General features: G+C 41.3%; 1 protein-coding gene across 1 annotated transcript; it reads right to left on the bottom strand.

Moving 5' to 3' along the window:
- Positions 1 to 4,426: 4,426 nt before the first annotated feature.
- On the bottom strand, positions 4,427 to 11,839 carry LOC308556500 (L-threonine 3-dehydrogenase, mitochondrial; the record flags this gene model as incomplete). Its single annotated transcript, XM_081135786.1, has 8 exons — positions 4,427 to 4,566; positions 5,176 to 5,445; positions 6,988 to 7,078; positions 8,029 to 8,201; positions 8,300 to 8,449; positions 9,905 to 9,975; positions 10,654 to 10,696; positions 11,656 to 11,839. The coding sequence occupies 8 exons, from the start codon at positions 11,837 to 11,839 to the stop codon at positions 4,427 to 4,429; spliced, it is 1,122 nt and encodes a 373-aa protein (XP_080991912.1).

Raw genomic sequence — 11,839 nt, forward strand, 5'->3', positions numbered from 1 at the left:
GGGATGACTCATATTAGGGACCCTGACCCTAATGCGACTTAACCCTCCCTGCCCCACATTGGACAACCTGTTCTTTCACCAAAGCGCGCTCTTGGCAGCTCAGACCTGATCTTCTCTCCTCCCCCGTAGGTTTACACATCCTGACATTTCGCTGCCATCCTTAGCAACTTCTCTGGTGCCCGCCTTATCTGTTAGCCCATCCAGCCATGAAAAAGGCAGGTAGTGAGGCCAACGGTGGCCAACTATTGCAGAGCTAACCCCTTCATCTCTTCAGCCTCCAAATGGCAGCCTGAGCAGGGCAGGGGCTGCCCTTGGGCTCCAGTGGGTACGAACGCAACCATTCGTAGCTTCCTGGGCGAAGACCACACATCCCCCACCCTTTAACATCTTTGAAACCAGGCTGCATCTTATAATCGCTGTTGACCAGGTAGCGATCGTTATAATGTTGGCATCACCTACACAGGCACCATCCAAAGCACAGCACCGAAACCTGCAGGGTGGGGGTCAGCTTTTTATTCTCTAGAAACCAGAGTTGTAGGTTTGGGGCGAATCTGATATATTTAGCCACGTTCCTGAGGCAGGTGTCAGAAGGAGATGAACTTGGTCCATTGTAAAGCTGGTTTATAGCACCAATGATTTTTAGTCTTTATGAATTCTTTTAAGAAACACACTGCCTGGCCAGCGAGGCTCAGCAGTTGAGCATCAACCTAGGATCCAGGGGATCACGGTTCGATTCCTGATCGGGGCACATGCCCGGGTTGCAGGCTCGAACCCCAGTGAGGGGCGCACAAGAGGCAGCCGATCAGTGACTCTCATCACTGTTTCTCTCTCTCTCTCCCCCTCTCCCTTCCTCTCTCTGAAATCAATAAAGATATATTTAAAAAAAAAGAAGGAACACTCTATCCCCAACACAATAATTGAGAGAGTAACACTAGGTGGAAGAAAAAGATAACAACTGAGTGAAAAAGTGGCTCAGAAAAGTCAGATCTGAAGTTTTAGGTATTATACCAGACAAGCATTTGACTACTCTTTTCTATATACTAAAGTGATAAAAATCTATGTCTAGCAAAGTCTAAATAAGTTCTTCAGTAAGATATAAAATATGCCCTGGCCGGTGTGGCTCAGTTAGTTGAGCACCAGTCCCATGCACTGAAAGGTCATCAGTTCTAAGTAAAGCAATTAAATAGTGGACTGATTACATAATTACAATCATCCATTCAACGGATTGTTATGCAGCTATTTAAAAATGATCCATATTAAAACTACATTTAAGTTACTTGTAACACATCTGAGAAGAATGGGTGGAAATATTAAAAAAACAGCTAGTAATATGTTAGGTGACAAAAATTGCAAATGATTCTTTTCCCAAACCTGATAATTTTGTTTTAGCACTACTTTTATAGTTTAAAAAAAAGTTTTGATTATCTGATACTGTGTTGTATAAGCATAGGGAGGAAATATAAATATATACTATACTGTTAAAATTAGTTGATTGGGTTTAAAGAAAAAGACAATTTTTTTCATTATACAGTATATCTTTTAATTGTTTAAATTCTTAATAGAAACATTTTTAAATGAAAAAGTTTTTAAATATTTTTTGAAAACACTCATGCCTTGCCCTGACCTGTATGGATCAGTTGGTTGGACCTTGTCCTGTGCACCGAAAGGTTCCTGGTTCGATTCCCTGTCAGGGCACATACCTGGGTTGTGGGCTCAATACCCAGTAGGGGGCATGCAGGAGGCAGCTGATCAATGTTTCTCTCTCTCTCCTTTCCTCTCTAAAAATTAATTTTAAAAACATCTTAAAGAAAAAGAAAAGACACTCATGCCCTTACCATAAAATAAAATAAAATAACAATTTCAATCTGGCCTAATCGAGTCAAAAAATACTGTTGGCATCCACCCCCTTTATAGTAAGTGTCCAAAGTAGTGCAATAATATATGTTGCCCAGGGCCTGTTTCTGGATTTTAAAAAGTATAAGTTGCTGGCAGCCATTAGACTGTGCTGTTTGTGGGACGACACAAAGGTACAACATGCCAATGCCACACAGAAAACATGTGAGCACAACTAATAACCACATTTAAGGTCTGTGTAAATCTTCAAATGAAAAACCAGAGCAAAGTCAACCTTTGTATTCTACCTTTTCTTATTTAAAATTCAAAAAAAAAAGTCTTTGTGGTTAAACCCACACTTTCCCCTTCTTCAGATTGTTCCTAAATTAGCCATAGGAAAGCTTTTTATGGTAAAACACAGAGGCATCTCCTGGGATCCCAAGATGTGCACCAGACAGAAAGTGTTTAGATAGAAAGGGAGACTCTAATTTTAGTCTTAATTAGAATGCAAAGATGTCAGTGAGTAAGAATGATCCATACAATTCAGAGCATTCATTTTCCTTTTATGCTTCTTTGAGGTTCTCCTGGAGGTGCATTTATAGATTTATAAAATCTATAGCCATTCTAGAACAAGTCCCTGCAAAGGGCCTGGATTACAAGGTCACCCAAGGACCCTGGTGGAAACATTGGAAGAGTAGAGTCTAAGGGAAAGGGTCCCTCAAGTCAGTTGCTTCTTCCCTTCTCATGGAAAGAAAAAATTAATTTCTGTTCCTTTTGGATAACTGAGAATAAACTAAGAGAGCTTAAGAATTGTTTTTCAAACTGTGAACAATGAGAAATCAGTGAGCTTCAAAACCCAATTATCTACACAAATATTCATAACAGCATGATTCATAACAAAAAAGTGCAAACAGCTAAACGTCCCTCAACTGATGTACGGACACACAAAATGTGGTGAATGTCCATACAATGGAATGCCATTTAGCAATGAAGCGAATGGAGCACTGATACATGCTATGACGTGGATGAACCTTGAAAACATTATGTTAACTTTAAAAAGCCACTCACAAAAGACCAGGTATTATATGATTCCACTTATGTAAAATGTCCAGAACAGACAAATCCACAGACACAGAAAGAAAATTAATGGTTACGTAGGGTGGGGAGGGCGAATAGGCTATTTCTTGGTGGGATATTGAAGTAGCTGAAAATTAGTTTATAGTGATGGCTGCACAACTCTGTGGACATGCTGAAAAATATGTACACTAAATTTTATGGCATGTGAAATAGACCTCAATAAAGTTGTGGGGAAAAGCCAACTCATTACTAGCTGTTTGGTTTTAGAAAATAAAGTGCACAAATATAAGCTTAACTATATTACATAGGAAAAATCCTACATCAACATAACTATTAAATCAATTATCTATAAGTTCTCCAGTCAAAAGTTAAATAGGTTTTAAATCCAGTTATGCCTCCAAAAAATAATGTCTACCTAGCAGTTAAAAATTCCAAATACATAGCATTGTCATTAAGCATACCATACAAATGCCTTTTAATCCTCAACAGCTGTTGCAATTTCCTCATCTGTGCAATTTCACTTTCTAGCTTTCACATATAGCACATCCTGAGGTAGCTGGAAAAAAGTAAGACTGTATATATTTATACAGTAATGGCTTCAGAGGCTTGAGAGTGGCTCTTCTGAAGCCTCAACTGAAGAGTGTATAAACAAAGGCTATAACAAGAAAGTTCTCTTTAGAAAATAGTGTTTGGAATTGGTCTAAACTAATGGGCCAGAGCTGCAATGGGACAACTGGTGGCACTTAGATCTCCATCCCCATTTATTGAGTCAACCTGAAGGGGTGAGCCCAGAAACCTGTATATTTAGACAAGCTCTGCTGGGAGACTGACATTGCCAGGTAAGGGAATTAGACTCTGGCTAATCACCACTTAGCTCACTAACAGGAAGGCAATCAAAATAAGAGAGGTGCTACCTTCCACTAGTTACATTGCCTTTGTTATCCTTAATTCCCTACAGATACACCTTCTTACAGAAAAATAAATGAGAAGTGATGATTTCTGAAGTGTTAAAATCTCTTGAACACTATGAACATGGGATTAATAAGTATATAAAATGTTTTATGCTTTGATCAGATAGTAAAGAGTACTTTTAAATAGGAGATTCATCTTTGATATGGTCTCTAAAATATAATCTTTGGTCTCTAGTCAACAGAATAAGAGAGGCTTAGAAGTGATATTTAAATTAAATTTAATTAAACACAAACTTCACATACTTCCTCCTCCCCAGAAATAGTCACTTCATCTTATTTAAGGAAATGGAAATCATTATGACTTAAGTCTTCATTCTATGATATGTGTGTTTGGACAAGTTTAGGCAAACAGCAAGGATTTGGAAGTTCTATCACCAGACCAACAGCATATTGAGCCAACTCGATTCTCCACCCGGCAGTTCAATATGAGCTGCTAAAATGTAGTCCAATTAGGCCTTGACTCTGGATACTCCAGGTCCCTTGGGGTCATTACTGTTTTCCCTTGAGAACTGTCCAGGATGCACTAGCTCTTCATTTTGAGTCCCTCAGTTAGCTCGAGCAACCCGACTGTTGGAACCATGGAAGTTCAACATTGTCGTCACCAGCTCTGGAAGGTCAAAATCATGTTTCCATCCCCAGTCCTTCCAAGCATTGCTATCATCAAAGTTCATTGGCCAATTATCCGCTAGGAAGAAATACAGAAAAGTAGCTTAAGTTCTTCAGGCTTTAGAGTTGCAAAAAGGTCTAGAACACTTTGTATACAAAGGTCTATCATACAAGGTAGTACAGAAGAAATTCCCTCTTTGAAATTCTTCCTTTGACCAGACCAGAGCAGCTGTTAGGCGCATACACAGTGGCCCTCTTAGATTAGAAGCTTGCATCACACTGTCAGGCACTGTGAATTGTCACACACTTAAAATCTCATGCAGACTCTAAGGTAGGAGGAGTCTTATATTCCAGGGTGCTTGGGGACACAGAGTGGTATAGTCACAGCATTTGAAAACCCAGAGCTGCTTTCATACTATGTCTGCTTGTTTTATGTTGAAACTGTAAAATGGTGAAATGCTGACAAGCTGTTTATCTGGAATGAAACTATTCCACCCACTTTAGGTATCATTTCCAAAAATTGCAGCCACTGAGGACTGTGGCTCAACAGCTTCTTCTCCAGAATGTGTCAGGACCCTCGGGAAAGCTCCATGCTCTACTTCTCCTCCACAGCTTATGTCCTTACGGGACCCACAGTGCAGGATGAAGCTTAATTTTGGGTGTGAGGGGTTTGCAATTATGTACCAACCTATGTCCTGTCGAACAGAGTCCACGTTGTACGTGATCTGGAATTCCGGTATGTGCTTGAGAAGCTCCTGGGCCAGTTCCTCGGGGCAGAAGCTCATGGCATTGATGTTGTAGGTCCTCATGGAGAGGGACTCTGCCGGGGCCTCCATGACCTCCAGGGTGGCCCTGAGGCAGTCATCAACGTACATCATTGGCAGCCTCGTGCTGGGTTTCAGATAGCACTTGAATTTGCCATTCTTTACAGCATCATGGAAAATCTGGACTGCGTAGTCTGAAAGAGAATCCTTTCTGTGGATCTTCTTAGAACAAATCGTGAGTGAGCCTCTTGGATCAAGGCAGTGGGTCTCAAACGTCTTAGTCTTAGAACTTCTCTATGCTTCTAAAACCACTGAGGGCCCCCCAATGAGGTGTTATTAATGTGAATTATATCAATATTTACTATATCAGAAATTAACTGAGAAATTTTTTTAAATATTATATTTTAAAATGGCAATAAGAAGCCATTATATATTCATATGTATTACATTTTATATGAAAAAGCATGTATTTTTCAAACAAAAGAAAATTTAGTGAGAAGACTGGCATGTTTTATGCTTTGAAAATCTCTGCTGTCTGGCTTAATAGGAGACACCTGAAGTCGCCTATCTGCTTCTGCATTCAGTCTGCTGTGCTATCGCACATCATGCAGCCTCTGAAAAACTCCACAGGGCACTTGGAGAGTAGAAAAGGCAAATAATGGCTTAGTATTGATATGAAAGTAGTTTTGACCTCTTGGACCCCTTGAAAAGATCTCAGGGATGCCCAGGGGTTCCCAGTGTGGTACTTCGAGAAGCACCACACTAAGGCAAAAACTTTTTATTTTAATTGTTTTTATTTTATTTAATATGATTTTTTTAACATCAATTTGTAGTTCCACCTAGCCATGCATTCATTGGTTGATTCCTGTATGTGCCCTGAGAATCAAACCCGCAACCTTGACATATCAGGATGATGCTCCAACCTAACTCGGCTACCCAGCCAGGGCGAGGCAAAAGTTTTTTTAAAGTAACAAAAACTAAAGCCTCTTTTTAAATCCCTCATATTTTTCAAGTATTTTTTTTTTTAATGTTTTTACTGATTTCAGAGAGGAAGGGAGAGGGAGAGAGAGATAGAAATATCAATGATGAGAGTCATTGATCAGCTGCCTCCTGCACGCCCCTGACTGGGGATCGAGCCTGACACTCGGGCATGTGCCCTGGCTGGGAATCAAATCGTGGTTCACAGGTCAGTGCTCAACCACTGAGCCATGCCAGCCGGACGGTCGAGTATCTTTTATACTGTATCTCAGAACCCCTCATATGGGAAGAATTTCTATTCTAATGTAGGAGTTAGGAAATACAGTGTGTGCTTGAGTCCAAATTAATAATAATAGTGATGATGATAATGCTTATGTTCCCTTTAAATATGCAATGTGTAGAGTCCATTTTAATAGCGCCTTCTGTATTAAGAAATGAAGCCCGGGTTCAAAGAGAGAGGCTATTTCTAATTTGGGTGTCTTCCTACACTGTGGCTAATAAATTTGTTCTCGAATATTAACTGTTTGATTGCAGCACTGTGCACCCAGTGGCTGATCCTGAGCTGAATTTACAACACCGGCGTAAGCTGCCCTTAGCAGGTGTAAGTCAGTAGGGTTCAAGGAGCTTCTCAGATGCACTTCCTGGAGATGATGTAGAAACTGCAGTAGGCATATGGCTAAAAAGACAGCAGATTCATCGCCACTCTTCCCTATCTCACAGACAAAAAAAAAATTAAAAAAATAGGAAACAACACTTACCAGTTGTTCCTCCTCCAGGCTGGGAGTCAGCTGAAATGATGCCAGGATATCTCAGGCATCGGAAATCTAACCCATACCGGTAATAATAATACTAAAAAAAAGAGAAAACTTACTTTAAAAAGAGTCTTTTAAATCAGATAGAGCACTACAAAGAAATAACAAAGAAAGCCTTTTTTCTGAAACAGTCATCCCATGCGGTGGTATTAAAATTCTCCTTAAGGAAAGAAACACTCTAGAATTTCTAAGAGACACTTATTTTTCTTTAATAAATAACTCTTCAGTTTTTATCTTCAAAGAATCATCATTCTCGGGATACACCAACACAGTAAATAATAACTCAGCCCACAGGAGGGATTTCCGACCTTTCTTTGGGAGGGAGTCCTGCTCCTTGCCCTACACAATTCTCCACAAGCAGGTCCCTGCAGTGCAGCATCGGAAAGAGGACAGGGGAGGAAAGTGGTGACCAGGGAGCAATGACTATGACATATCAGCTGAAGGATCAGACACCAACTAAAATCTGCTATAGAGTTATAAAGACAAAGGGTATAAAAAATATAACCAGCCCTGGGTGGCTCAGTTGGTTGGGGTGTTGTCCCATACACCAAAAGGCTATGGGTTCAATCCCTGGTTGGGGCGCATACGACAGGCTACTAGTGAATGTTTCCCTCTCACATCGATGTTTCTCTCTCTCTCCCTTCCTCTCTAAAATCAATGAAAACATATCCTCGGGTGAGGATTTAAAAGATAAAATTATTTAAAGCTACCACCAATAACTACCAATAATGGGAAAGAATGGATCCAATAAAATGGGCAGCAAATGCCATTTGAGGGGCCTCAGGGAAGTGTTGAGTGGCACCTTGCTGAGGGCTGAGGCCTATTCTGGAGCCATCTGTGCCTGTCACTTGGCAGACAATCAGTTTATGAGCATTCCTGGGGGTTGGGGTGAGGGAAGGGGAAGTCCCCCCAAGGATAAATCAAAAAGTGTTTGAAGCAAAAGAATAGAAAAGGAGACACTGAGTCATCTGGCCAAGCCACGCGTACTTCTCCCATGAGCTCGGCGTAGACCTTGGATACCCCGTAGATGGTCCTGGGTCTCTGAGTGCAGAGATCTGGGGTCGGGTTCCGGGGAGAAGTGGGTCCAAAAGCTCCAATCGTGCTGGGCACAAACAATCGCAGATTGTGCTCCATGGCGACGTCCAGAACATTATGCAACCCTGAAACCAACAGACAGTACCACAGTCTGAAAAATGTCTCACTGAAGGGCTGGGAAAATTGGCAAACAGGTCATTTGGGGCACGATCCAGAGACTTACCAGTGATATTTACGGCTCTTGCCAAGGACACGTTTGCTTCTCCCGCTGCACTGAGCAAAGCGCTATAATGAAACAGCCAGGTGATGCGGTGATTTACCACAATCTCTCGAAGATTCTTATAATCCAGAATGTCAGAATAAGTAAATGGGCCTACAAGGAACAAGGCGAAACCACAGAAGAGGAAAGTTTGGGGTTTGAAAAGCTAAATGGTCCTCTCCAACCCCTGACTTGTGAATTCCATTAATACCAGCTTTGTAAGGGAACCACCTGGGCATTATTCAGCATTTTCTTATGGAAGAGTCGCCAACTGTAACAGCCTCACAGTTGATAATAGCTGCTCCTTATACAGGACAGGCTTGCAGGCACTGTTCTAAGAGCTTTCTGTACATTTAGCTCACACATGGCCTTCTACATTTTACTGATGAGGAAACAGGCGTAGAGAGGTTAAGAACTTGCCAGGATCAAACAGAGAGTAAGGAGAAGAAATACAGTCAGACCCGGGCAGCTGGCTCCAGTCAGTGCTGCTTACACCAACCCTATAGGCAGAGTGATTATATACTCTGCTTAAAAACTGCATATTTGGACAGGAAGAGAGAAATGGGTTTTAAAAAATAAAACAAAACACCATGGGATAGAACAGAAATTTTCAACTGGTATACCACAAAAATTTTAAAAACATTCAATACCTGACTATTTAGTCAGGGGCACTGGCCTCTTTCCCCTTATATTGTCAAATTAAAAAAATGATAGCGGCCAATGCAATAGCCGTCCAGTGTGAATGAACCAAATTAGACCTTTTTTTTTGTCTGTCAGATCAGCAAAAAATAAATGTTTTGGTGTGTTGCAGAATTTTAGTAATTAGTTTATGTGCCATGAGATGAAAAAGGTTGAAAATTGCTGGTATAAAAGAACCACAAATCATGAGTTTATCATACCTGCTTAATTTAGAGGTAGAGCCGATTTTGTTCAATGCCAATTTTTCCCACTTATAGCAAATTACCACACTTCCCCAGCGTGATAAGCAGCAAAAGGATGATACTGAACCAAAAAGGACTAGAAGATGTTAGAAAATCATTTCTGAGTTAGGAGAAAACTTGACTAGGAGCTTGAGATTTGTGTGTGTGTGTGTGTGTGTGTGTGTGTGTGTGTGTACACAGTTTAAGAGCAAGTCTATATTGAAATATGAGGATTAATTTCTCCGCATTTTTAAAGTTCCTTTTAATCATTACAGGATTTGATTTTTGTTTGCTTGCTCTCTGAGACAAGAAGTTAACTAAAACCTCAAAAAGATAAGATCAAAGTTTTTATTCCAAAGATACTACTCCACATGATAGCCAAAGATATTATTCCAAAATTTTACTTCACCCTCAGAAGAACTCTCCTGTCTGTGTCACACTTGAGCAAGCAGCAGCGATACCATAGACCTCTTACAGAACTACCGAGGATGAAAATATGAAATATTTTTAAGTGACAGTCTGTGCTTCAAGAGCTTCTCCATTAATTCACAAGCCCGGTTATGAGCTGTTGCGCACACTGATTCCATGAGCTGCTCCTCTAACCCCACTTTGGAAATTAAAGATAAAAACAAAAGCAATGATCTCTCACCACTATGGAACACGTGATCAGAGGGTTTCCTTATGTCAGACAAAATCACATTGTCCTTCCCAAATCGTTTCCTAAAGGGAAAAAATCAATGCCCATGAGTTGGTACAGGTAGGGTATAATTGGTTCTATGAAAACAATCTTTCAAATAGGAATTGTAACTTCTGGTCAGCCTCTGAATCCCTCCAAAACATGCCTTTTCTACTTCTTTTTCCCAAATACACATACGACCTTTGGTTCTGACCACACTCAGGCCTCCCTCTTCCTTTTCACTGCCCCAACTTCTGTTCCTGCTCTCACCCCATTAACATCTCTATATCTGCCACCAATGTCTCCTCTATACCCCTAAGTTTTTACCCCTCCCTTCTCATTTTTCTCTCCTGCTCTTACCCTTTCATCCCACTCTCTCCAAATCCCACACTATTCCTTGTCAGTTTCTACATGCGCATCCTCTGCCCCCAAACACCTAAAAATCAAGGGATTAATTTGGAGTTACATGTCTTACTCTGTCCAAATGAGAAAAGGGAGGGGGCAAAGGACCAGTGTGGGAGATGTTGAGTCAAAGACCTGCCACAGTGTCTGTATTAAGAGGCAAAATGAAATGTATTCTAAACAGCCACTTTACACATAGTATCTTAAAACTAGGAAGGGGCAAGAGGGGAGAGAAAAGATTAAACGGTTAGATGGTATCAAAGACAAACTTCCCATACTGAAGAACTCAGATTTTAAATTGCAACTTTTAGGGCTCTTACCTCAACAAGTTAGCAAGCCCCACTCCAAGCTGGCCAAGACCCCCTAGATGAAAGGGGGAAAAGTAAAACTTTAATCCAAATCTAACCAATGCAATTATTCCCAGAATGTAATACTGGAATAAGATTATACTTATAATTTTATCTAATTAGGCAAAGCCCCAGGTTAGCCAGAGAGAATTGAATTACCTCCTCCAAGCGAGGACAGAAATCAATACAGGTAATATCAGTTTCAGAGACAAAGCTCTCTCCAGCATAGTGACGGAAGGGAAGAAAGGGCACAGCAAGAGAAAAATCACAAGAAAGCTGGACAACCTCCAAGCTTCTCGGGCCAGGAATTCTCTGCAAGCCTTGCCATCGTTATTCAATGGGCTCCGAAACTTGTCTGCTACAGGTGCCAAAATACTCAAAGACAAATATAATAGTTTGTCTCAGCCTCTGGTGGGATTTTCCAGAACCCCATCCTCCATCACAATGGGAACGTGATGTGAAAGGAGAAAGAGGGGGGACAAACCAAGAAGTCATCTGAAAAGTAGGGTAGATAACTGAATTGACAAGGAGGCATTAAAATCGACAACGCCTGGCCGGTGTGGCTCAGTTGGCTGGGTGTCGGCCCATGCACCAAGAGGTCACGGGTTCGATTCCCGGTCAGGGCACATGCTCGGGTTGTGGGCTCGATCCCCAGTGGGGGGTGTTCAGGAGGCAGCCGATCAATGACAACTTTCTCATCATTGATGTTTCTCTCTCTCTCTCTCCCCCTCTCCCTTCCTCTCTCTGACATCAATAAAGATATATTTTTAAAAATTTTTTTTAAATTATGGCAGGGAAACCAAGAGTTGGCAACAGTGATGAAATAAAGATTTGAGACTTGCAATAGTCTGGAGGAAGCCAAGAGTGGAAAAGGTGGTTTGTGATTAATAAATGTTAGCTGATAGCATGTCAGACATTCCAAAAACAAATACACAAGCTGCACAGAAAATGAAATAATCAAGCCACAAACTCAACCTGTAATTAAGACCCGTGGCAGGTCTGTTTCAGAGAAAGAGGCAGAGTGGAAGTTGGCATCTGCTGGAATTTGCCAAGAGGAGGTGCCCAGGACCCGGCCGGGCAGAGCAGCCGTCCCACAGCCACAGGCGGGGCTCTGCAGCACCTGGCCCACAGCTTGCCGCAGCATCCTAATGCCTGGCAT

The sequence above is a fragment of the Miniopterus schreibersii genome, assembly GCF_964146895.1.
Source record: "Miniopterus schreibersii genome assembly, chromosome: 4".
Classification (NCBI taxonomy): domain Eukaryota; kingdom Metazoa; phylum Chordata; class Mammalia; order Chiroptera; family Miniopteridae; genus Miniopterus; species Miniopterus schreibersii.